Source organism: Schistocerca americana, chromosome 5 (genome assembly GCF_021461395.2).
Source record: "Schistocerca americana isolate TAMUIC-IGC-003095 chromosome 5, iqSchAmer2.1, whole genome shotgun sequence".
NCBI classification, from domain to species: Eukaryota; Metazoa; Arthropoda; class Insecta; order Orthoptera; family Acrididae; genus Schistocerca; species Schistocerca americana.
The window spans coordinates 218483272-218511224 of record NC_060123.1 but is presented as its reverse complement, the minus strand read 5'-3'; the positions used below and the strand labels follow the sequence as shown (position 1 = coordinate 218511224).

Genomic DNA, 27953 nt, shown 5'->3' with positions numbered 1-27953 from the left:
CAATAAGAAAACCTAAACAGCCTACTTACACATGATTACTGAAATGGCGGACTGTTTAGTCGCTAACTGCCACGAACCCGCAGTGCTGCCACCTACTACACATTTCAAACATTCCCGTTATTCTGTGTCACCCTGTATTATTATTAGTGGCAGTGGTCACGCACAAAACATTTGGAGCCTGAAGTCTTCCAATTTCCGGCAGTCAAGTGATTTACAACCAGTAGGTGAAGGTATATAGATACCTTTTAATTTGGTTGATATTACCTGGAGTACATGGGGGTAGGCGAAATAAGTGTCGCTAAGGAGGGGACTTGTACAGAGGAAGCATGTTTTCTAACAAGTGTCTACCCCAAGTGTGGATAGTTACATTTTTTTTATGAGATAAATTTCATCATTCTATAAAAATGTTGTGAAATAAACAGTACCAATAATCTCATTGATTCATGTAATTCAGTTTTAATAAAACAGGCAAAAAATGAATGCTTACCTTTGGTGATTTTAAAAATGAATGAGTTCAAACAACTTTTTTAATTTTTGAAGTTAAGTTACGTGCTAATGTTGCTAATATTGGAGGAAGAGGATTAGAGGGGGGCGGGATGGAGGTAAGGTAATAGCTAATATCTGATTGCACTGATGGGTGATGGTCTCAGAAGAATTGGGAAGCACTGTCGCCGCGCGCGATTAGCCGAGCGGTCTTAGGCCCTGCAGTCATGGACTGTGCGGCTGGTCCCGGCGGAGGTTCGAATCCTCCTACGGACATGGGTGTGTGTGTTTGTCCTTAGGATAATTTAGGTTAAGCAGTGTACAAGCTTAGGGACTGATGACCTTAGCAGTTAAGTCCCATAGGATTTCACACGCATTTGAACATTTTGAACCACTGTCGTAGATGTTAATTTTTTATAATTTCATGCAATTCATTTGAGCCATTAATGAATTCATTTGTGTCACTAATTCATTCACTATTACTCGTCAGTTTAGACCACACTACGGCTCTATTCCTAATATTGAATTCTCTGAACGAGGACCTCCCAAAGTAAGAAGCCTTTGAAATCATTGTAACCATGGAAGCAATTTTAACACTCACGGTGAAAATCGTATCGTTAGGAAACAATTACAATCCTTTCTTTGAGGTTCCTTTTTACACTCCTGGAAATGGAAAAAAGAACATGTTGACACCGGTGTGTCAGACCCACCATACTTGCTCCGGACACTGCGAGAGGGCTGTACAAGCAATGATCACACGCACGGCACAGCGGACACACCAGGAACCGCGGTGTTGGCCGTCGAATGGCGCTAGCTGCGCAGCATTTGTGCACCGCCGCCGTCAGTGTCAGCCAGTTTGCCGTGGCATACGGAGCTCCATCGCAGTCTTTAACACTGGTAGCATGCCGCGACAGCGTGGACGTGAACCGTATGTGCAGTTGACGGACTTTGAGCGAGGGCGTATAGTGGGCATGCGGGAGGCCGGGTGGACGTACCGCCGAATTGCTCAACATGTGGGGCGTGAGGTCTCCACAGTACATCGATGTTGTCGCCAGTGGTCGGCGGAAGGTGCACGGCCCGTCGACCTGGGACCGGACCGCAGCGACGCACGGATGCACGCCAAGACCGTAGGATCCTACGCAGTGCCGTAGGGGACCGCACCGCCACTTCCCAGCAAATTAGGGACACTGTTGCTCCTGGGGTATCGGCGAGGACCATTCGCAACCGTCTCCATGAAGCTGGGCTACGGTCCCGCACACCGTTAGGCCGTCTTCCGCTCACGCCCCAACATCGTGCAGCCCGCCTCCAGTGGTGTCGCGACAGGCGTGAATGGAGGGACGAATGGAGACGTGTCGTCTTCAGCGATGAGAGTCGCTTCTGCCTTGGTGCCAATGATGGTCGTATGCGTGTTTGGTGCCGTGCAGGTGAGCGCCACAATCAGGACTGCATACGACCGAGGCACACAGGGCCAACACCCGGCATCATGGTGTGGGGAGCGATCTCCTACACTGGCCGTACACCACTGGTGATCGTCGAGGGGACACTGAATAGTGCACGGTACATCCAAACCGTCATCGAACCCATCGTTCTACCATTCCTAGACCGGCAAGGGAACTTGCTGTTCCAACAGGACAATGCACGTCCGCATGTATCCCGTGCCACCCAACGTGCTCTAGAAGGTGTAAGTCAACTACCCTGGCCAGCAAGATCTCCGGATCTGTCCCCCATTGAGCATGTTTGGGACTGGATGAAGCGTCGTCTCACGCGGTCTGCACGTCCAGCACGAACGCTGGTCCAACTGAGGCGCCAGGTGGAAATGGCATGGCAAGCCGTTCCACAGGACTACATCCAGCATCTCTACGATCGTCTCCATGGGAGAGTAGCAGCCTGCATTGCTGCGAAAGGTGGATATACACTGTACTAGTGCCGACATTGTGCATGCTCTGTTGCCTGTATCTATGTGCCTGTGGTTCTGTCAGTGTGATCATGTGATGTATCTGACCCCAGGAATGTGTCAATAAAGTTTCCCCTTCCTGGGACAATGAATTCACGGTGTTCTTATTTCAATTTCCAGGAGTGTATTATCGAATGTGAATTGACTTGAAATAGGCGATTCTGGTGTGTTGGATACCTTCTCCTCTACTCGTATGTATCACGGACACGTTCGCAGGCCGTTGTGGCCGAGTGGTTCTAGGCTCTTCAGTCTGGAACCGCGCGACCGCTACGGTCGCAGGTTCGAATCCTGCCTCGGGCATGGATGTGTGTAATGTCCTTAGGTTAGTTAGGTTTAAGTAGTTCTAAGTTCTAGGGGACTGATGACCTCAGATGTTAAGTCCCACAGTTCTCAGAGCCATTTGAACCATTTGAACGGGCACGTTCCCCTATAAAACCAGCTGTGTTGATATAACCCCTGCGATCGGAGTGATGGTTATGCTGCACAGCTTGAGTGTGCGTCTTACTCCCAAGGAAAATGCACCTGAAGGCTAAGACGCGACCGTGTGTCTACCAATACATGTCCTAACAAAATCACTACACTTACCATCAAAAATCTTCACACACAGTTTGTTCTAATAGATACGAAAAGGATTCGAAAGGAGACACTGTCTTCACATAACTGAAAGTTTTATTGTGTCTAGTACAATGCACGGTACACGTTCATAACGTTTCTACGCACACGTATTGACTTTCACACTTATTTTTGTCTGTTATTATTTTTCTAACATAACCATGGCTTCTACCGAACTTCGCTAACGGCTCGCTTCTGATATTGATGAGTTCTCAATCCCGTCCACGAGCACGGCAACATTTAACGGATTTATCGAACTTCTCACGGCACGCGGCACGTATCGTCCATTCACGTCCGACATCGAGGCACGACTCCTAGCTACTGCTTACCTTCCACGCCATCCGTAATGGCTGGCGCGAAAATGAGCTTCTCGATCACTGGGTGCTCCCCTGGCAGAAGTTCTGCCGCTACGCTAGGCTTGGTATATGTCGCTACTCAAGGAGTATCTTACAGGTGCAATCATCAAAATAGTACTGTTACAGAATTATACCTATTACACGAATAATGTCTTCCTCGCTGTACCCTATTATACCTTTAAAGAGTAGGATTCGACAACGAAAATGCGAAGTTTCACCGTTCAGTTCTTTTTATTGATTGTTAAGAGCAGGCTCTTCAGTCTTAATCACAGTGCTTTCGTTATTGATGTTTTTATTTCGATAATAAAACAGTTAGGATCTTTGTCGGTGTGGCAGGCTGCTTCTGGCTTACAAGGGGAGGCCGCCAATTGTGAAATTCAGATTCGATTCATACTGCGCATAATAAAAGCTCATGGCCAGAGGTGTAATGTGGCAAAGCACCAAGATGCACTTCTCAGCTGTTGTCGAGAAAATCGACAGTTAAAAGAAACCGTTGCGATGAAATACTCTCTACGATTAATAACTCTCTACAGCGTTGTGGTGCAGCGGTAAGCGCTCGGGTTCGTAATCCGAAGGTCGCCGGTTCGAATCTCGCGCCATGTGAATTTTTTTTTTTTTAGTATTTGCTTTTTGTAATTCATATATATATATATAAAATTCCCGGCAATCAGTTGCAACAATTATGCGTATAATAAGTTGTTGAAAGTCTTTTGTCGCGGAAAAACTGGCGACTTCGAACATCATTATGTTTTCCGCAAACAAAGTTGTATTTCACAAATGTTATTAATTGTCTTCATAATGTTAACCACGTATAGTTAACGGAAGACGTAGAAACGATATTCCGAAACGAATACGTATAGCGTAAGTCAAGCGTTCGAATTAGAATAGAAACGCCACGAACACAAATTTGCTGTGGCAGGTATGAAATATAAACTCCGTTACTCGCTCGTTACACTTGAAGGACATGTTGAATGGGCCGAAACGAGCCGCCGCATAACAGCGTAGCTGCCTGCTAACTTCGAAAGAAGGTAGATGCGGTCCCTAGCGCAACTTATAACATCGTCGAAAATCAGTACGGACGGGAGAGCTTTGGTACACCCTGTTAAACAAACGGAAAAATGGAGGCGGTATAATTGGAGAGCGATCCGCCTTCCCCAACATGCATAAGCAATTCATATATATATATATATATATTAGAATTACAAAAAACTAGTAATAAAAAAAAAAGTTGCATGGCGCGAGATTCGATCCGGCGACCTTCAGATTACGAACCCGAGCGCTTACCGCTGCGCCAGGACGCCCTGGAAAATTATTAATCGTAGAGAGTATTTCACCGCAACGGTTTCTTTTAACTGTCGATTTTCTCGACAACGGCTGAGAAGTGCATCTTGGTGCTTTGCCACATTACTCTTCTGGCCATGAGCTTTTATTATGCGCAGTATGAATTGAATCTGAATTTCACAATTGGCGGCCTCCCCTTGTTAGACAGGCAATCTACTTACTCACAGACAACTCAGCGCGGCCATAGTTCCACAGTAAAAACTGTCACTCTTTCGCAGCTGCGACTGTGTTGAGCTGTATATTTTTGTGCACAGTCCTTCATCCTGCGCTGTGCAAGCGTGACATACTGTACCGACGTTAAGTACAGTTAAGCACGGAACACGACGGTAAGTACTGTTAAGCACGGAAAACCTACTGAAGACTGTATTTTCTGATAATAAATGAAAGCAGCATGAAGACATTGCTTAGAAAGTTCGGCGTCTAAGTTTATCACTCTAGATACGCAATGTGATAAAATTCCATACGATTTTTTAATCACATAAGACACTTACATACCACAGAAAGCTATTTGTTTCAGCGCACTACATGGAATCTATTAAATAATTAACTTAATAGGTTTCTGGGACCTACTATGTAGGGTGAACATAAACAAAAACGACGAATTGCAGAGATGGATTCCTGACTGGAAACGGAGGAAAAAAGGTCCTATGGACATATATCCGGAAATGCATCGTTGCCACAGTAGATGGCGCTGACGAATGAGAGTTACTCTGACCACGTGCCTTGTGTTCCTTGTGCGTTGCAGGGCGTGTGACTGACGCAGCGTACTGTAAACAGCTGAATGGTCCGGTACTCACGTCGGGAACAGGCTGAGATGGTGTCTGTATACGGCCAGACATATGGAAACGATCGAGAGGTAGCACGGCTATACCCAAACAAGTACCCTCACATAGACCAACTACGCCACACAGCATTTCAAGCCCTTTTTGGGCGTCTGTGTGATCACGGGTCCTTTCAGATGAACGTGGAGGGTCGAAAGTTATAAGCGATAACCTTTCTGATGTGTCGTTACTGTAGGGTAGGCAACTTTCAGAGATGGTTCAAAATGGCTCTGAGCACTATGGGACTTAACTTTAAGGTCATCAGTCCCCTAGAACTTAGAACCACTTAAACCTAACTAACCTAAAGACATCACACACATCCATGCCCGAGGCAGGATTCGAACCTGCGACCGTAGCAGTCGCGCGGTTCCGAACTGAAGCGTCTAGAACCGCTCGGCCACCGCGGCCGGCTCAGAGATGGCTAGTATGAACCAAAACAAGAAAAAATTCTGGTAAACATGTGCTCCAAAATGCATACCTTATGGGTTGTGAGCACGTGTTCAATAGCGAAGATGAACAAGTGCTCATAGCTCCTCAGGTCTGCATTTTGGAGCCCACGCTAACTAGACATTTTTTCATCTCTTGGTCCATACGACCACATCTGAAAGTTGCCTCTCCTACATTCTTAGCAACAGCAATACCGGTACATGTGTCCCGCTGTCAGAGGTGACTTTCGACTCTTTCGTTTCCGAACCAGGGACCCTTATCTCAAACTGATACACTTATCCTTTTCCATCATCCATCATCATGTATAATATCATCATGGAACCACCCTGTATATACAAAAAATTACAGGCGCCGACTCCCATAACTTTGACGCTCCGTAGTATCGTTTGATAACGCTTTCGGACATGGATTCCTCTGCAAAACTTGATCTACTAAGTCCCTTCTACAACCTCTAGAGGTGCGTAAAATAAATTGTGAAAGATCCTGCATGTTTAAGGTGTTATAACGAAACTAGTAATATCAGTTTGTGATGTTTGTCGTGTAAACAAGTAGCGGCTGGCATCAGAAACATAGGACAAGCGCGTGTGTCAAGCCCAGATGTTTGATCTTCCCATTCGAATAACTTGCAATAAGCAAAATTTTGGATCAGGTTACCTCCCATTCGGAAAGTGGGTGCACTCAGCGACTGTTATGTGGGTAACAAATTATAGAGTACAGAAACAATTTTCCCAAGATTCTAGCCCCCAACATCAAATATTAAGAGGAAAAAAAATCAAAGCTTTACTTTCTATTGATTCTGGATCGCATGTAAGAATTTCACCCAATATAGTGCGTATATAGAACATAATTCTGAAATAATATACTATCTTGGTTAAACATCCCTAACCTTTAGACATTGAAGTGAATGATATCTAAAGATTAGCGAAAACGAACTGTTTTATTGGTTGCAGTCCGTGGTCCACGGTCTATTTCTTCGCTGTTTCGTCTGTTAGTGCTAAAGGCATCATCAGAGGCTACAGAGACTGAGAGACGAAACGCTAGCAAAGAAATGTACCTTTTGTCACGGCCTAAACCGCATAAAATAAATATCGCAAATGCCAGTCCTTATAGCCTGGATTTTATGAACTCCACTGATGTCGATCTCGTAGTTTATGTCCCGGTAGGCTGATTGGTAACAACCTCGCTGGCATTTAACCTCTAGGGGTGGGATTAGAATTACACTGAGGTGCTGAAAGTGAGTGAATAGTAACATGCACATATATAGATAGCGGCAGTATCATATACCCAAGGTATAAAAGAGCAATGCATTGATGGATCTGTTATTTGGTGATTCGTGTGGAAAGGTTTCCGACGTGATTATGGTCACACGATGGGAATTATTAGACTCTGAACGCGTAACGGGATGTGGAGCTAGACGCATGGGGCATTACATTTCGGATATCGTTAGGGAAGTAAATATTCCGAGATCCACAGCGTCAAGAGCGAGTCGCGAATTCCAGATTCTAGGCGTTATTTGTCATCACGCAATGGCCGACGGCCTTCACTTAACGACTGAGAGCAGCGGCGCTTGCGTAGACTTGTGAGTGCTAACAGACAACCAACACTGCGTGAAATAACCGCAGAAATCAATGCGGAACGTACGACGAACGTATCCGTAAGGACAGTGTGGCGAAATTTGGCGGTAATGAGCTGTAACAGCAGACGACCGACGTTACTGCCTTTGTTAACAGCGCAACATCGCCTGCAGCGCATCTGCTGGGCTTGTGACCATATCGGTTGGGTCCTAGACGACGAGAAAACCGTGACCTGGTCAGATGGGTCCCATTTTCAGTTGGTAAGAGCTGACAATATGATTCGCGTGTGATGCAGACCCCACTAAGCTATGGGCCCAAGTTGTCGGCAAGGCACTGTGTAAGCTGGTGGTGGCTCCGTAACGGGTGAGCTGTGTTTACATCGAATGGACTGGGTCCTCTGGTGCAACTGAACCCATCATTGATTAGAAATGGTTATGTTCGGCTACTTGGCACTATATTCAGCCATTCATGTACTTTATGTTTCAAAACAACTATATAATTTGTATGGATGACATTGCGCCATTTCACTGACAAGGGGAGGCCGCCAATTGTGAAATTCAGATTCGATTCATACTGCGCATAATAAAAGCTCATGGCCAGAGGAGTAATGTGGCAAAGCACCAAGATGCACTTCTCAGCCGTTATCGAGAAAATCGACAGTTAAAAGAAACAGTTGCGGTGAAATACTCTCTACGAATAACAATTTTCCAGAGCGTTCTGGCGCAGCGGTAAGCTCTCGGGTTCGTAATCTGAGGGTCGCCGGATCGAATCCCGCGCCATGCAACTTTTTTTTTATTACTAGCTTTTTGTAATTCATATATATATATATATATATATATATATATATATGAATTGCTTATGCATGTTGGTGAAGGCGGATCGCTCTCCAATTGTACCGCCTCCATTTTTCCGTTTGTTTAACAGGGTGTACCAAAGCTCTCCCGTCCGCACTGATTTTCGACGATGTTATAAGTTGCGCTAGGGACCGCATCTACCTTCTTTCGAAGTTAGCAGGCAACTACGCTGTTATGCGGCGGCTCGTTTCGGCCCATTCAGCATCTGTCCTTCAAGTGTAACGAGCGAGTAACGGAGTTTATATTTCATACCTGCCACAGCAAATTTGTGTTCGTGGCGTTTCTATTCTAATTCGAACCTTTGACTTACGCTATACGTATTCGTTTCGGAATATCGTTTCTACGTCTTTCGTTAACTATACGTGGTTAACATTATGAAGACAATTAATAACATTTGTGAAATACAACTTTGTTTGCGGAAAACATGATGATGTTCGAAGTCACCAGTTTTTCCACGAGAAACGACTTTCAACAACTTATTATATGCATAATTGTTGCAACTGATTGCCGGGAATTATATATATATATATATATATATATATATATATATATATATATATATACGAATTACAAAAAACAAATACAAAGAAAAGGTTGCATGGCGCGAGATTCGATCCGGCGACCTACGAATTACGAACCCGAGCGCTTACCGCTGCACCACGACGCCGTAGAACGTTTTTAATCGTAGAGAGTACTTCACCGCAACGGTTTCTTTTAACTGTCGATTTTCTCGACAACGGCTGAGAAGTGCATCTTGGTGCTTTGCCACATTACACCTCTGGTCATGAGCTTGTATTATGCGCAGTATGAATCGAATCTGAATTTCACAATTGGGGGCCTCCCCTTGTGAGACACAATTGTACGCAAATGGTTTGAAGAGTATTCTGGACAGTTCGACTGGCGAATGCTTTGTCCACCCACATTGCGCGACATAAGTCCCATCGAACATTTGTGGAACATAATCGAAAGGTCAGTTCGTTCACAAAATTCTGCACCGGAAACACCTTCGCAATAATGGACGGCTGGAAAGGCAGAATGGCTCAGTAGTTATGCAGGGGCTTCCAACGACTTGCTGAGTCCATGACACGTCGAGTTGCTGGTCTAAGCTGGGAAACAGGAGGTCCGACACTATATTGGGGGTATCCCATGACTTTGTCACCTCAGGGTAGTAAAGTGTGCCGTTTGAAGCATAACTCTCGAATGCTTGGAGCTGTTTCATCAAGTCTGTTACACACGTGAAGTACTAAACAAAATCTTCTCGGGCGTGCAACTGTATCTACATCTATATCTACATCCACACTCTTAAAATCAGTGTAAAGTGCATCTACATCTACATATACATCATACTCAGTAAGCCACCTAATGGTGTGTGGCGGAGGGTACTTTCGGTACCTCTATCTACATCTACATGGTTACTCTGCAATTCACACTTAAGTGCCTGGCAGAGGGTTCATCGAACCATTTTCTTACTACTTCTCTACCATTCCACTCTCGAATGGCGCGTGAGAAAAAGGAACACCTAAATATTTCCGTTCGAGCTCTGATTTCTCTTATTTTATTATGATGATCATTTCTCCCTACGTAGGTGAATGTCAACAAAATATTTTCGCATTCGGTTGAGAAAGTTGGTGATTGAAAGAAAACTGCCTTTGTTTCAGTGACTGCCACCCCAACTCGCGTATCATATCAATGACACTCTCACCCCTATTGCGCGATAACACGAAACGAGCTGCCCTTCTTTGCACTTTTTCGATGTCCTCCTTAAATCCTAACTGGTAAGGATCCCACACCGCGCAGCAGTATTCCAGCAGAGGATGGACATGTGTAATGTAGGCTGTCTTTTTTGTGGGTTTGTCGCATCTTCTAAGTGTTCTGCCAACAAAGCGCAATCTTTGTTTCGCCTTCCCCACAATGTGCTCTTTCCAATTTAAGTTGCTCGTAACTGTAATTCGTAGGTATTAGTCGAATTGACAGCCCTTAGATTTGTGGGATTTATCGGATTTCTTTTAGTACCCATATGAATGACCTCGCACTTTTCTTTGTTTAGTACTAATTGCCACTTTTCGCGCCATACAGAAATTCTCTCTATATCATTTTGTGATTAGAATTGATCGTCTGATGATTTTACTAGATGGTAAATTACAGCGTCATCTGTTAACAATCTAAGGGGGCTGCTCAGATTATCACCTAGATCATTTATATAAATCAGGAACAGCAGAGGGCCTACGACACTACCTTGCGGAACGCCAGATATCAATTCTGTTCTACTCCATGATTTACTGTCTATCACTACGAACTGTAACCTTTTAATATTTTTTGTGTGGAATCTAAAATTTAAAAACCTCTCTCACACCGGCCTGATTTAGCTTCACTGATCAGGATAGTAAAAACATGCGTATGTTAAAAGAATTTCATTCACAAAGCAGGCTTATCACATTCATACAGTTCAATAGTGTTCTATCCTGATTAAATTGAGCTTAACTTAAATTCCATAAGGCAGTGACGCAATTTCGAAGTCTCGGTGCGACGAAAATTGTCAGTCGATCTCCTGAAAACATTTGTAATAATTATGAACTTTCGGTGATCACATGGGGAAGACCGGAGATCTGCTGGTAAGACCGTGTTAGCCTATTTATTTGAAGTAACTGGATGTCTTGAGAATACAAAACGGCAGGTTCGTCCAGTGTAAATCAGACGTTCCCCACTGATCCCGTGCAACACAGCGTAGTAAGCAGACACTGTCAATAATAATAAGTTAAATAATACGCGAACACACTTACTTTAGTTTAGTTCATGTATTAAATTCCTTCTCGTACAGAATCTCATCAAGATGGCGACTAGCTCAACAATACATACATATACATCCTCCTTCTATCACGACTAATCGGAAAGAAGTCCCTCATTCTTTTCATAAGAGAAAACATAGATAGCAGAGAAGCTATTCCATGGAGTAAACGGACGCTCCAAGGAATAATTGGGCTTGAAACTACTTTGCATTGATAATCGGTAAGATAAGAAGAGATATTTCGCGATATGTACTGAGTTATATAATTTATAAAATTTCTGAAAATATCGCGTAGAGACCGCTGCAAGAGACATTACAACCTCTCTGAGAGTAAATCACGAATGCAGTCACACAACTGAGACGATACTCTATATGCACGCAATTTGATTAATAGTCGCTTGTGAGGAACAGTATCAAAAGCCTTCTGGAAATCTAGGAGTACAGAATCGATCTGAGATCCCTTGTCGACAGCACTCATTACTTCATGGGAATAAAGAACGATATTTTCTGAATCCGTGTTGGTTATTCATCAATAAGTCATTTTCTTCAAGGTGGTTCATAATGTTCGAGTACAGCATATGCTCCAAAATCCTACTGCAATTGAAGTGATGTGTGTCTGTAATTCAATGGGTTACTCTTATTTCCTTTCTTGAATATTGGGGTGACCTGTGCTACTTTCCAGTCTTCAGAAAGAGACATTTCGTCAAGTGAGCGGTTGTATATGATTGCTAAGAAAGGCGCTATTGTGCCTGCATACTCTGAAAGGAACCTGATTGGTATACCATCTGGACCGGCAGACTTGCCTTTCTTAAGTGATTTGTTTCGCAACATCTAAGATATCTACTTTTATGTCACTCATGCTAACAGCTGTTCTGGTTTCGCATTCTGGAATATTTACTTCGTCTTCTTTCTTGAAGGGATTACGGAAAACTGCATTTAGTAACTCCGCTTTAGAGGCACCATCATCAGTAACATTTCCATCGCTATCGCGCAGTGACGGTATTGACAGTTTCTTGCCACTGATGAACTTTACATACGACCAGAATCTCTTTGGGTTTTCTACCATATTTTGAGACAATATTTCATTGTGGAAACTATTAAAAGCATCTTGCACTGACGTCCGCACTAAATTTCGAGCTTCCGTGAAACTTAGCCAGTCTTGGGGATTTTGCGTTCTATCTGATCCCTCCAACCCTGTTCCACTCGCAAATAGTGCGTGGGAAGAATTATTATCGGTAAGCCTCTGTATTGGCTCTAATTCCTCGAATTTTCTCCTCGTGCTCAATACGCGAGACGTATAGGGGGAGAAGTAATATGTTGTCCGACTCCTCCTGAAAAGTGCTGTCCCCAAATTTCAATAGTAAATCTCTCCTTTATGCACAACGCCTGCCTTGTAACGTCTACCAGTGGAGTTTGTTTAGCATCTCCGTAACGCTCTCTCGCCAGCTAAACGATTCCGCGACGAAACGCGCCGCTCTTCGTTGGATCCTCTATCAGTCCTACCTGATAGAGATCCCAGATAGATGAACAATACTCAAGGATGGGGCGAACAAGCACCTTCTAAGCCACTTCTTTAGTGGGTGGGTTACATTTCCGATAAATCTGAGTCTGGTGTCTGCTTTTCCCACTATCTGTTTCATATGGTCATTCCACTTAAGGTCGCTCTGGATAGTTACGCCTGGATATTTTACGGCAGACGCTGTCTCCAGCTATTTGCCATCGATAGTGTAGCTGTACAGTAGTGGATTTCGTTCCCAATGCATGCGCAATGCGTTACATTTATTTACGTTCAGAGTCGACTGCCAGAGCCTGCATCACGTGCATGTCAGAGAGTACTTTCCACTGTACCAGTTATTATTAAAGCTTCTTCCCGTCCATACGGGTATGGTGTACGGGTTGAATGATTGTTCAGGCGCCTCTGGAGTTGCTTTAATTAGCCTAATCTTATCTTCGCGAACCCTGTACGAGCGATACGTAGGTATCAGAAGCGCATTCCTAGATTCATCATTTAATACTAGTTCACGAAACTACGTAAGAAGTAGAGTTTGTGCCTATCATCAAGCGTTTGCTAGCCCAGTTTCTTCAGTATCTCTGTGTCGCTCTCCCATGGGTCAAACAAATCTGTGATCATTAATTCTGCCCTTAATTGTATGATTTCAGTATCTGTTTTTAGTTCTATTTGGTACGAGTTCCACATAATTGTGTTCTGTAAACAGTCTTCTTTGTAGACAGGATGCACTTCAATAGTATTCTACCAATGAACTTACTGTATGTCTGTCACCTTCGACTCAACCTGAGGGATCATTCCATTTTATAATTCTTGAAACTATTACACCCAAATATTAGTATGGGTTGACCCACTCTAGTTGTGACTCTCTGGTGTTGCAGTCATAGGCTATTAAGTTTTTTCGCTCCGTGAGGTGCAAAATCTTATATATCTGAAACTTTAAAGAAAATTGTCGATGTTTGCACAACTTTGAAATATAATCAATATCTGTACGAGTATTTGTACACTTTTTTCAGACATTACTTCATTATGCGCCACGTCATCTTCTGCGAAAATTTTAAAGTTACTATTAACATTATCTGCAAGGTCATTAATATACAACATGAACAGCAATGGTCCAAACACATTTCCCTGGGAGGGGGGGCGGGAGACAGTAATTATTTCTACATCTGTCGATGACTCTCCAAGATATAATGCTGCATCCTCCCTACCAAGAAATCATCTATACAGCCATAAATTTCGCTTGATCAAGTGGTTGTAGATCCACACGATTTAGGCAGGAAGACGGGCATTTAAAACCCATTACAACCGAATTGGAGTCCCGTATCTTACCTACTACGTCGTCTCTCTGGGTCATAATCTCAGTTAACCAGTTGAATGTCTCTTAGATCATATTCACGATGAACGTTATGATGTGGAACACGTAAATTGAACAAATGATTGCACTGACAGTATAAAAATACTAGCTGAGATACCTGGCATTGTCCGGGAATTCATTTTGGGAATTTTCCTTTAGAAACGGAGACGACAAATGAACTGTGTTTTTGGCATAATATCGAAAAAAATTCATTTCCATTTATTCGCAAAAAAACACCTTTGAAACTGGGAAGTAGTCGTACGAAGAAATATGCAGAATGTAAAAATGTAGAAGCACAACTGCTTTGCTTGCCTATAACGCGATTTTGTACACGTCTCTATGGCAACGCTTCTTCATAGCTCCATAGACGGCTATCGTTTTCGCCTACAGCCGTTTGCGCTTCGCAGTTGAGGGTTGTCAAAAGTGCTGGTCACGAATTTCCTTGAACTGATTCGACTGTACGAGTGTCTTAGTAGTAAAGAACAAAATGTATTAAAACTCGAGACATGATACGGCATTTTTTCGCGCATCTCAGTCTTTATGATGTCATATCTCTTGAATTTTTATGTGTCGTAGATGACGTATTTCTGTAGCTAAAATCAGCGGCATATGTGGCTACATTCTGCGGAATATGTTGCGAAAAGAGTTAGTAGCAAAGAAATAATAAATTTAAACGTATTGCGCAATGCGGCAGTTTTCTGCGCGTCTCATTGTTTATGACGTCTTATCTCCTGAAACATGGTAGGTAGGCGGTTCTTACTCCGACAGCGATTGTCGCCTGACAATAAGGGAAATGTACACCAAGGTTGGTTGAACTCCGTCCCACGGTTTAGAAGGTTATTTGGAACACACATCGACACTGTTGCCTGACAGTAACGTATATGTGTACCAAGTTTGGTTCAGATCGGTCTAGCTTTTAGAAGGATATTTGGGACATACATAGCCACACAGACACAGCCATTTGTATAATATGTACGGCTATAGCGTATCCCAGGATGGATAGTTAATATTCAGAGATATAAGAGGAATTATCATATGAATCAAGAAAGAGCTACGAGTACTTCTCCGTCTTCGATACAGTGAAACAAATCTGTTTTGCTGCAAGATCTTTGCTTTCCACATTTTAGGAGGAGGTAGTATGGTCAAAAAGAAGAAAACATTGTCTAGTAAACATGGGCTCCAAACTATGAGCACTTCTTCAATAAAACAGAAGTGTTTAACAGTAGCGAATATGAACAAGTGCCCATATCTCTTAAGCTATGTTTACAGGTTTTTTTTTGTTTTTGTTTTTTTTTTCTTTTGATCCATACCTCTCAAATTTCAAGACATAGAAAGCAAAGAGATTGCAGTAGAAGAAGTTCTCGTAGTTCTTAAGCTATGCCTTTCAGAGTCACAGTTACTAGACTTTTTTGCTTCGAATAGGCGTTTCTGTCATAACATGGAATATTGCCCATTCCTCTTGGGACAGCCAGTATAGCAGTGTGGCGTGGCTCGAAGACAATCTGGGCAAATGCCAGAGCATCAATCGCTAGGTCCAGCATCCGATGCCTGGTCAGTACTGACGTCCTCACTCCTGCTTTGCTGTCACCCATCGCCTCTTTCACCTCTGGGAATTATACATTAATGCGAAAATACCAAACTGCACCATGACCAAAGTTCATATCTACACCTTGCTACAACCACTCTTAATTAGCCACTCATTTCGGAAGACCGAAGAAGGAGCGAAGCAAGATTAGGGTTTAACGTCCCGTCAACGAGATCTTTAGAGACGGCAGAGCTCGGAGAGAGACAAGAAAATAGCACTTCCCACAGAAGCACGCCCATAGAAACATTGCGTTGCGCAGTATATATCTACATACATACTCCATAAGGCACCACACGGTGTGACGTGGGCTAACGTGTGCCACAAGTCATTCCCTTTCCTGTTCCAGCCGTAAACCGAGCGACAGAAGAACCACAGCCTATATGCTTTCTCAAATGTCCTAATTTCTCTTAGCTAATCTTCGTGGTTCTTAGGCGAGATGCATGTTGGCGGCGGTAGTGCTGTTCTGTAGTCGGTTCTTCAAACCTTCTCAACAGTGTTTCACGAAAAGAACGTCCTCTTCCCTCGAAGGATTCCCATTTCAGTTCACAAGCATTTCCACTATACTCGCGTGTTCATCGAAACTACAAGTATCAACACACTTGTGAACTGCTCCAATGTCTTCCTTTAATCCTACCTGATGGGGATCCCAAACACTCGAGAAGTTCTCAAGAATGAGTCGCTCAAGTGCTCCACATATGAACTCCTTTATAGGCGAGCCATAGTTTCCTAGAGTTCTCCCAATATACCGAAATCGACCATTGGCCTTTCTTACGTGCTCTTTCCGTTTCATGTCGCCTTACAACGTTATGCCTAGATGTTTGATAGACGTGACTGCATCTAAGAGCTCACCATCAATACTGTATTGGAACATTACAAGATTGTTTCTCCTATTCATGTGCATTAACTTAGATTTTTCTACATCTAGAGCCAGTTACCATTCATCACAACAACTAGAAATTTGCCTAAGTCATCTTGTAACATCATAGTTAATATACCAAATATTTTTTTCTGATTAATTATACTTTGTCTAAAGTATGTTTTCTTTTATATGTAATCTTTGATATGCTGGAAAGATATAGAAAGATGTATAATATGTTTTCTCTTCACCGTTTAAACACTTTGCCTCATTTGGAGAAGGATGACTTTAATAATATGTATTTTTTGTTGAATTGTTAATATGTACATATGAAAGGATTTTTCAAAAGATATGAATACACTTGTTGTTATGTGCTCGCCACCAACATTGAGCAATCACTTCAGCAGAGAGGAAAAGTCAGATCTATGTATAGCGCATCGATCAGCACATTTACTGAAGTATGTGCAAATATAAGGTAACTCATGTTAAATTTGTGTACCAACCTTGATTTGTTTCCTATCATGATACCTCTTAGGACACACTCCTCTCAAACAGTAATTTCAGAGTACCCTGATTATGAGAACTGGTGAAAAAACATGTGTTTAATTACTTTTGCTTAAACCTGAATGCTAAAAGGTTGCCTAAAATTACTGTAGATTTTATTGAAGTTGAGGGAGGAAGTAAATGTTGCTTTTATGAAAGCCTCCCCAGTAATCGAATTGCTTTAGTTCAAAGCGTCAGTGTTATGAGAATTAACTGATTTAATTCTGTCTGAAAATATTAATGTTTGTGCTGATGACAAATAGGCCACACGATTTTGAGGTTATTTAGAAGTAAATGATCTTATACCCAAATTTGAAAATACTGTTGGAAAGAACTTCTGCACTGACTGTCATAAAATTCATACAAGATGAATGAAAGTTGTGAAAGAGTAATTCCAAAGTTTGCTTTCTTTAGTTTGCTCATAATTATGTTTTCAGATTGTTTTATGGAGATGTTCAAGAAAAAGGGTCCCCCATTTTAAGTTGCTCAAAATGCATACACTTACTTGACTAATGAATATACCAAATGCATTTGAAGTTAATGTTGAGTTTTGTGCACACTGTGTGTTATGAAAAGTGTAATATCAGCTTGTGAGCCCTCATTTACTGTTTTTCTTACTGAAGGTAAAGTTACTGTGAGTGCCTTTATTAATGAAAACTGTTACAACATTGCTTATTAACGAATGTGTAAATCTTACTGCAAGTGAATTTCACTTAAATTTGTGCTGTTTAGAAAGTATCTGATGAAATAGGACTAGGTCCATGTCCATTTTTAGTTTAACATTGATTTCCACTTTTATTGTGGATGAAATAAATTATGCCAGGTAAAGTGTTTACTGTTTATGAGTGCTAAAGTGTCAATGATGTTTGTGAGAACTTGCATTTCCTACTGAAACTGGTTATATCCACTATTCTACTTGTCTGCTTGAAAAAGGGTTCGCTGCACTTCTGTATGAAAGAAGTATAGATTGTGTTTTTTTCATCAAAACTATTCGCTGTTTATTTTAAAAAAATGTTTTACATTTCTATGCCTAATTAGCCTGGCGACCGTATTCTATTTCAGTTGAGTAAATGTGATTAGCTAAAACATTTTCTAAATTGGATCTGTCACTTTCTGTGTCCTTAAGTAACATTGGTATTAACTTCGATAAGCCAAAACCATTAGGTATTACTCGGTCACTTGTCTAAATTGCTCTCAGATAGTAACAATTACTGCAAGTGTAGGTCATATTCGGCAAATTTACTACCACAGTGGAGTTATACGTGACTGCCTTGTGACAAAAATAAACCTTGTCGTCACTAGGTAAATTGCATGCCAGTATAACGAGCGGACCAGTAGTGTTATAATCTCATATACTATTAAGTCAGTAAGTGACATTTCAACATACACAAACCAACCCTAGGACTGGGGACAGCTTTACTTCTATTTGTATACTCAAATGCCACCATGTACATATTTGTAACTGGCTACTTACAACCATTATTCTCCTATGGATTAAGTTATTTCTAATTAACATCAGTCAGGCGTAGTAGTAGTTGTGTCTCAGTAGTACTGAAGACTTAAGAAAGGGAAAATCAAGACGGGTTGAGATATTAATTGAAGTTTGGTATGGGAGGGCATGGGCCTGTTAGAGAGAATATCAGGGTGCTGTATTGGAAACACATGTGCCTAATGAGCAGGAGATTCGGGTTCAAGTCCTGGCCTTGGCACAAGTTTTAATTGTTACTTCAGTTGTAATCGTTATCAAAGATAAAGTGGAGACTCAGTATATCTCCAGCAAAATGTAATTACATCAGATCAGGAGTAAAATGAATTGTTCAGGAGAAGAATAATTCCATGTGGCTCAACGGCCTGGAGCGTCTTTCAATTGGTCTCCATTTCAGCGAGTTGTGTGTCCCGAATTTACCCAAGTCATACTACTAGGGAAAGGTGACACACAGTTTCTCAAGTTATTTGATCGACGGGTTGTTCCTATGCAATGTTCACATCATTGATACAAAAAGGCTAGCTTAAAGACAGACTGAAAAAAGTCCATGGTTCGACAGGGATTCAGTCCGATGACCCCTTTTCTGGGCATGTGCTTTACCAACTGACTACTAACCCTATTAACGTTAAGTAGAAGTAGTCTAACTTCAACCTACATATCAAATCATTTATGTTGTCTCTCAAACATTTTATTTCCATGGGAAAATACTTAAAGAGTTCTATGTCCGTATATTATGCTATTTTCTGTACCACATTTAGATTCACAACAGGGAAGTGCACCTATTTTCTAATTCTCGTATTTTATTTTTCAAGTGTTACTGGGCCGGATTGTACGCTATTCTTAACAGCAAATTTCGTCAATGAATAAATGTAGGCCGGAGTGGCTGTGCGGTTCTAGGCGCTCCAGTCTGGAACCGTGTGACCGCCACGGTCGCAGGTTCGAATCCTGCCTCGGGCATAGATGTGTGTGATGTCCTTAGGTTAGTTAGGTTTAAGTAGTTCTAAGTTCTAGCGGACTGATGACCACAGCAGTTAAGTCCCATAGCGCTCAGAGCCAATAAATGTACTACGAGTCTGTGTATAAAATTCCCAGTTGCTTCAACAGAAGCTGTAGGATGTAATTTGTGAATTTGATGTTCCTGACTGTAACACCAAAACACAAGAAATTTTTGTACCATAGTCTCATTTGCATTTCTTCTGCTTCCGTCTTTTGAAGGCATTATTGCCTTCATGGTACCTGCAAATGAACAGCGTTAATTCTTTCCAGATGTAACCAGACGAACTCGTGATAAACAACTCATGATTACAGTCACGGTACAAGATAGTTTATTTGGTTTTAAAAATATAAATGATTTACAAGATTGATCTGAAGCTATGTACAAATGAGTTGAGAGATAGCTGTAGTATCTCAGTAGTCGGTGGTGGTGCGCACGTAGTTGTTGCCGGAGGGCATGGAGACGCGCTCGACGCCTCCAGGGAAGAGTTTGGGCAGGTCTTGGTCGGGCACGTGCGGCAGGATCATCACCTTGGTGCCGGGCGTCCAGTTGGCGGGAGTAGCCACCACCTTCAGCCGGTCCGTCAGCTGCAGGGAGTCGATAACGCGCAGCAGCTCACTGCAACACCAGCAGACACGCGTCTCATCAGCCGAGTACATAGTGTAGTGCACATTATACAGTGTATGTGTGTGTGTGTGTGGATTCATATTGTTGATTATAAAGCTTCGTGTACCCTGTAATGCATGTAGGTTATGTTAGTAAGTAAATAGCGGCACTCACTCGACGTTCCGGCCGCAGGACGCGGGGTACACCATGGAGAGGCGCAGCCGGTTGTCCGGCCCGATGACGTACATGGCCCTCACCGTCATCGCCTTCTCCACGTTGTCCTTGTCGCGCTCGTCGATCATGTCCAGCTTGACGGCCAGCTCGCGCGTCTCGTCGGACACGATGGGGTACGGGAAGTCGCCGGGAATGTCCTTGCAGTACGACTTGATGTCCTGTGGACAACACAGGGGTGATTTGGTGAACTCTGGTGTGATATGGAGGTGTTATGGATCTCATCTCGCTCTCAATTCAGTCAGAGTTAGCCAGTAGTGGGAACACTCACGTTGACCCAGTCGACGTGGTCCTTGAGCTTGTCACAAGAGAGCGCCAGCAGCTTGACTCCTCGCTTCTGGAACTCCGGGTTGTGGACGGCGATGCGGCCCAGCTCTGTGGTACACACTGGCGTGAAGTCGGCTGGATGCGAAAAGAGAACACACCACCTGTGGAGCAAAGGTGCAAATATACAGGTTAAACTTGTGTACCATTCTAATCCACAGTTCTATTGTCAATTTGAAATTGTTCATGTGACTGAATACCTAATTGTTATTTGATAACATAAACAGAAGTTATTTTTCGGGGTGTTCTTTTTTTCTACTATATAATCAGAAACTTGATCGCTTAAGTTTTGTAGATTTTGTTCGAAAAACAAATGGGCACCATTGCCTATTAATCGTTATTTTTTAAATGTAATTGTAGGAAAATGTTGTACAGATGTTACTAGGTACTGCATCAAGTAGTTATAATATTCCTATTCATTTTGTTTAATCTTATTCCCATTTCCATTACACAAGATTTGGCAACAAAAAATAAAAAGCACTTATCCTCTAGAAACTCATTATAAACATTGTAACAGCTTAAAAGCAATTAGTTCTCCTTGAAAGATGCATTCACGAATGATTATTTGTGAGACGAATTATTCAGCATTGGTTTAGAGTAACATATGCGAGAAGTGGGTTATGGATGTTTGTGAACGATATAGATTTTCCCATAAATATAGCTGCTTCAGAAAGTTATGACTGAGCAAGGAAGATAATGTGGCCACGCTGTGTGACTTGTAGGAAAAGGGCTCCTATAAATTATACTCCATTTTACAATGACCTGGATATCCAGGGCAAAAACGTGTATTCCTGATATAAGATCAAATCTTCAACTACTCTACAAGGCAGGAGGAATTTCACTGATTTCGTAGTATTAAACTTAGAGGACTGTCCATTTATTAGCACTAATTATACTACTGAAACTAACGGGGAATGTTCTCTTAACTACATTAATAATTACTGGAAAGCTACTGATAGTCGACTTTTAAAGTTTATAAATCCTCCACACGTACGCTGGAGTTTCATACATTATAATAGTTCAGATTTAGATTTACTGAAACCACCTAGAAAACATTACAATTAAATAAAATATGTGATTCGTTTTTATTTGTGCAAAATCAGTGTGGCTGAGGACAGTATTATGGGTTTTATAATTAGCAAGCGAAATCAGCGTAAAAGTTTAATGCCCGTAAAAATAACAGTACGATTCATATTAGCAAATTACGTCACTGTTAATCTTAGTGAGTGGTCAAAAAAATTGACTTTTTGATTTTTCTCTTTAGTTATGACGCGGCAGGTATAGTACACGAAATTTAATGCGACGGACAGAAACATCGATTATTGTGCTATGGTCTAGTATGAGCTCATAGAATGGTGGCGCTTCTGGTAGATTCTCTGTAGGAACTAGTGGTAGAAATACCATTTCCTAGAGGCAATACGGTCGCAAGTTCGAATCCTGCCTCGGGCATGGATGTGTGTGATGTCCTTAGGCTAGTTAGGTTTAATTAGTTCTAAGTTCTAGGCGACTGATGACCTCGGAAGTTAAGTCGCATGGTGCTCAGAGCCATTTGGACCTAGAGGCAATTACGGTAACTACTAGTGCTAGATAAACTTGTTTCAGGAGCTTTAATAGTGAAATTATATTTTGCCATTGCAATTCGACCCTATGAAAAAAATTTAATTACAAATTATGCCACGTAGTATGTGAGGAGGCGGAAGTACAAGTTATGAGTGTGGCAAACAGAACATGGAGAAGACGACAGATGGAAAAACAGTCAGCGGAGGCTAAAAATGTTTGCACTTTGGGAGACATGACTAGCTGACGAAGATAGTTCTTGGGAGCATAGCTTTTTGAAAGAGAGATTTCGGTAGTAAGACGACAAACGAAATCTTCACATTAGCAAGGGTATTGAATTCAGAGGTACACATTTACACGAACAAAGAAAGAAAATAAAGGAAAATGTAGTTGCCACACTTCCGAAAAAATATAGATTATAGCAACAAAAGATTAGTATTATTAAAGCAGGTGGTTCTGGGGGAATTAGCTTACGAGTAGAGAGATAGAAAGGTAGAAGAGTTTTGTTGTTTGCCCACGACAGTAATTGACAATGGCAGAAGTGAAGAGGATGTATAGCATTGGTTGACAGTAGCAAGAAAACCTTTTCTGAAAAAGAGGACTTTGTAACATTTAATATAAATTGCTTCTGAAAGCAAATGAGCTGAATTTAGGCTTATATAGAACAGAAGTACGAGCGATTAACAGTACAGACAAGAAGTAAATATAAGCTGTGGTGGAACAGAATAACAATGAAAGTTGAATGAGTAGATCGGAATACTAATGAAGAGATACTAAATAGAGGCACAACTTGATTAAAAGAAGGCGTAGGTTGACAAATGAGAACATTAAGCATAACACAGTTTTTGACTTAGTAACAGAGGACTGGGTGAGGGATAAAAATTTTAGGTGAAGACTGGGATTCAAGTGTTGCAGTAGTTTTACAGAAACAAAAAGATTGTATTAGCGTGGAGAGGAACCTATTTCCGTTTCGAAGACCACGAAAACAACATTAGGGAATTAGTTTGAAAAGATTGAAAACTCATTTACTTTTACGAAGTGGAACACACAGGAACAGAAACTAGTTACTGCAGATAATTGTTTTACTAATTGTTTTATAGACGCATGACGTCGTGGGAAACAAAAATAGCGTTATTCCGTAGAAAGGTGAAACAAACAGAAATGTATTTGCAGGTGGAGTACTCACGAGTCGCCTTTCCACTTGTAGAAGTCCAGTGGCCCCTGCGTGGAGGGCGCCTTGAAGTTGGGTACGATGCTCTCGAGCTTCATGCTGCTGCCTCTGTGTCTCTGTACTGCTGGTCGGTGGTGTGCAGACTGACTTGTGAAGGCTGCGGCCGCTGCTTGTATCTGCCGCGCTCCCTGCTTTGTCACCCAACACTCGTGCTGCTATCGGCCAGTCACTGCGAGAACGCTGCGCGCGGCGCTCTTCACCCGTGCTGCTAGCCGGCCAGAAATCACTGCGTCATTCGTGCTGTGATACGCAAGGCCTGCCTTACTCCCACCCGACAACTGCTGCTTTCCAGCGGAAGCAAAACAACGGGCGCTTGTTCCTGCTTCTACGCCACATCTACGTTTACATATATTGTCTATGTGTCACTATATGGTGCATGGTGTAAGTCATTCCCTTTCCTGTTCCACCCGCAAATGGGGCGAAGGGAAAACAACTGTACACTTCCGTTCGAGCCGCGACTCTCATCTTGTATTAGCGTCCTTACGTGAGACGTACATTTGTGGCAGTGGAATCGTTCTGCAGTCTGTCGCAAATGCCGGTTCTCCAACCTTTCTCAACAGTGTTTCGCGGGAAGGACTTCTCTAGGGGTTCCCATTTCAGTTTACGAACTATTTCCGTAATATTCATGTATTGATCGAGTCTACCGGTTACAAACCCAGCAGCACCTCTCTGGCTGTGGGGCTACCTGAAGGTCAGGATTTACCAGGGGAACATTCACGCATGTGCTGATCTGAATCGCAGCGTATCATGAGAGGCAGCCAGCGTACCTACGGACATGCTTCGTTCTGCTATGAAGAATGCAATCCAGCGCTTTCAGATCTTCTGGACACTGATGGGCACCATATTGAGTCCCTTCTGTAGAAGTAATGGTACCGGTATGTAATGGTATGACGTAACGTAGCAGCACATTAAAAGTGTTTCAGTTGAATTGACTCTGCGTTGTTTCTCTTACCCGTGTTCTTTACATTAATACTACCAACTTTGGTCCTGGTACGGTAATTAGTTTCCTTGTTACAACGTATTACATCTACATTTACATCTACATGGTTACTCTGCAATTCACACTTGAGTGGCCGGGAGAGGGCTTCACGAACCATTTTCATACTACTTCTCTATCATTCCACTCTCGAATGGCGCGTGGGAAATAGGAACACCGCTCTAGCTCTGATTTGTTTTATTTTATAATGATGATCATTTCTCCCTACGTAGGTGGGTTCAGCAAAATATTTTGGCATTCGGAAGTGAAAGTTGGTGATTGAATTTTCGTAAACAGATCTCGCCGTAAAGAAAACCGCCTTTGTTTCAGTGACTGCCACCCCAACTCACGTATCATATCAGTGACACTCTCGCCCCTATTGCGCGACAACACCAAACGGGCTGCCCTTCTTTGCACTTTTTCGATGTCCTCCGTCAATCCTACCTGGTAAGGATCCCATACCGCGCAACAATATTCCAGCAGAGGACGGTAAGTGTAATGTAGGCTGTCTCTTTAGTAGGTTTGTCGCATCTTCTAAGTGTTCTGCCAACAAAGCGCAGTCTTTGTTTCGCCTTCCTCACAATATCATCTATGTGGTCTTTCCAATTTAAGCTGCTCGTAATTGTAATACCTAGGTATTTAGTCGAATTGACAGCCCTTAGATTTGTGCGATTCATTGTATACCCAAACTTTATCGGATTTCTTTTAGTGCCCATGTGGATGACCTCGCACTTTTCATTGTTTAGTGTCAATTGCCTTTTTTCGCGCCATACAGAAATTCTCTCTAGATCATTTTGTAACTGGAACTGATCGTCTGATGATTTTATTAGACGGTGAATTACAGCGTCATCTGCAAACAATCTAAGGGGGCTGCTCAGATTATCACCTAGATCATTTATGTAAATCAGGAACAGCAGAGGGCCTATGACACCACCTCGCAAAACGCCAGATATCAATTCTATTCTACTCGATGATTTACCGTCTATCACTACAAAATGTGACCTCTTTGAGAAGAAAACACGAATCCAGTCACACAACTGAGACGATACTCCATATGTACGCAATTTGATTAATAGTCGCTTGTGAGGAACGGTATCAAAAGCCTTCTGGAAATCTAGGCAAATTTTAATTATAACCGCTTGGTAGTTCCTCAATTGGCCTCACAAGGGCAGAGTATATCCCGTTCACGAACAGCGGTAGGAACACGCGGGAGGTCACCCATCCAAGTGGTAGCCAAGCCGGACAGTGTTAAAATGCGGTGATCTGACGGGTACCAGTGTTGCCACTGCGGTGAGGCAGTTGGCACGTAAACTGTCTCTAAAATTCTTGACCAGTTTACATCAAAATTTTAAACAACACGAAATAAACACTTGGGCGAACTTAGGCTATTTATTTCATAATTTTAGACAGTACTCTAATAAACGTTCGCACAGACATATGTAACATTTTTTTAAAACACAAGTGACGTATAAATATATGTGCACTGTATGAAGGGGAAACGTTGTCAGCAAAGGTCTCGAAAATTTCTCGACCGATTTAGCGTTCAAACTGACAGGGGCCATTTTATTTTTTTGAGCGATAGTGTTCAGATTTTCTATTTCAGTCGGCTACAAGAAAGAAAATCTTGTGCTGTGAAACTGTGTGGCTCCGTTCTCTTTCTGACAGTAAGTTTTGATTAGCCCGCCCGGTTACCCGAGCGGTCTACGCACGGCTTTCCGGAATGGGAAGGAGCGCCTGGTCCCCGGCACGAATCCGCCCGGCGGACTTGTGTCGAGGTCCGGTGAGCCGGCCAGTCTGTGGATGGTATTTAGGCGGTTTTCCATCTGCCTTTGGGAATGCGGCCTGGTTCCCCTTATTCCGCCTCAGTTACACTATGTCGGCGATTGCTGCGCAAACAAGTTCTCCACGTACGCGTACACCACCATTACTCTACCACGCAAACGTAGCGGTTACACTCGTGTGGTGTGAGACGTTCCCTGGGGGGTCCACCGGGGGCCGAACCGCACAATAACCCTGAGTTCGGTGTGGGGCGGCGGAGGGGTGAAGTGGACTGCAGTAGTCGTCGTGGTGTTGTGGACTACTGCGTGCGGCTGCGGCGGGACGGAGCCTCTCCGTCGTTTCTAGGTCCCCGGTTCACATACAGATCAATACAATACAAGTTTTGATTACGAGTACAGGACAGATTAAAATTATGTAAAATATTACCATTGAAGGTTCTATCCACTCTCCTCCAGCAGCGGGAAAGGTCTCCCATAACTCGCGTACCAATGAAACCAACCGATTGTTAAGCGAGTTCAACTGCCATGAAGGTTTCATTGGAAATAAGAATAAAGAAGGCTGAAGATCAGAGAAGGTGAGAGATAGATGGACGGAGAGGGTGAGGCGAGGAAAGGGCATATACAGCATGAGGAGGAGGAGGAGGAGACGAACAGTGAGAGGGGATGGAGGAGATGGTGAGAGATAGAGGGTGGGGGGGAGGATATGGGCACAGGTGGTGGACAGAGAGAGGGGGAGGGCGAAATTAGGACGTATATCCAAGTTCCATTCAAATTTAGCAATTGCGAAGAATACCTGGATTCGCTATTATTTTTATACAGGGTGTTACGAACAGGTACGGCCAAACTTTCAGGAAACATTCCTCACACACAAATAAAGAAAAGATGTTATGTGGACATGTGTCCGGAAACGCTTAATTTCCATTTTTGTTTCGTCAGTATGTTCTGTACTTCCTCGATTCACCGCCAGTTGGCCCAATTGAAGGAAGGTAATGTTGACTTCGGTGCTTGTGTTGACATGCGACTCATTTCTCTACACATCAAGCACATCAGTACGTAGCATCAACAGGTTAGTGTTCAGCACGAACGTGGTTTTGCAGTCAGTGCAATGTTAACAAATGCGGAGTTGGCAGATGCCCATTTGATGTATGGATTAGCACGGGGCAATAGCCGTGGCGCGGTACGTTTGTATCGAGACAGATTTCCAGAACGAAGGTGTCCCGACAGGAAGACGTTCAAAGCAATTGATCGGCGTCTTAGGGAGCACGGAACATTCCAGCCTATGACTCGCGACTGGGGAAGACCTAGAACGACGAGGACACCTGCAATGGACGAGGCAATTCTTCGTGCAGTTGGCGATTACCCTAATATCAGCGTCAGAGAAGTTGCTGCTCTACAAGGTAACGTTGACCACGTCACTGTATGGAGAGTGCTACGGGAGAACCAGTTGTTTCCGTACCATGTACAGCATGTGCAGGCACTACCAGCAGCTGATTGGCCTCCACGGGTACACTTCTGCGAATGGTTCATCCAACAATGTGTCAATCCTCTTTTCAGTGCAAATTTCTCTTTACGGATGTGGCTTCATTCCAACGTAATCAAATTGTAAATTTTCACAATCAACATGTGTGGGCTGACGAGAATCCGCACGCAATTGTGCAATCACGTCATCAACACAGATGTTCTGTGAACGTTTGG

General features: G+C 42.8%; 2 protein-coding genes across 2 annotated transcripts in view; one reads left to right on the top strand and one right to left on the bottom strand.

Moving 5' to 3' along the window:
• The window catches only part of LOC124615432 (peroxiredoxin-6-like), a 234719-nt gene that overhangs the window by 141356 nt on the left and 65410 nt on the right, over window positions 1–27953 (top strand). The gene's annotated exons all lie outside the window — the stretch shown is intronic.
• LOC124615434 (peroxiredoxin-6-like) lies at window positions 19864–23613 on the bottom strand. Its single transcript, XM_047143320.1, has 4 exons — window positions 23460–23613; window positions 20664–20820; window positions 20336–20553; window positions 19864–20173 (listed from the first exon to the last, which is right to left on the bottom strand). The coding sequence occupies exons 1-4, from the start codon at window positions 23540–23542 to the stop codon at window positions 19969–19971; spliced, it is 663 nt and encodes a 220-aa protein (XP_046999276.1). The 5' UTR covers window positions 23543–23613; the 3' UTR covers window positions 19864–19968.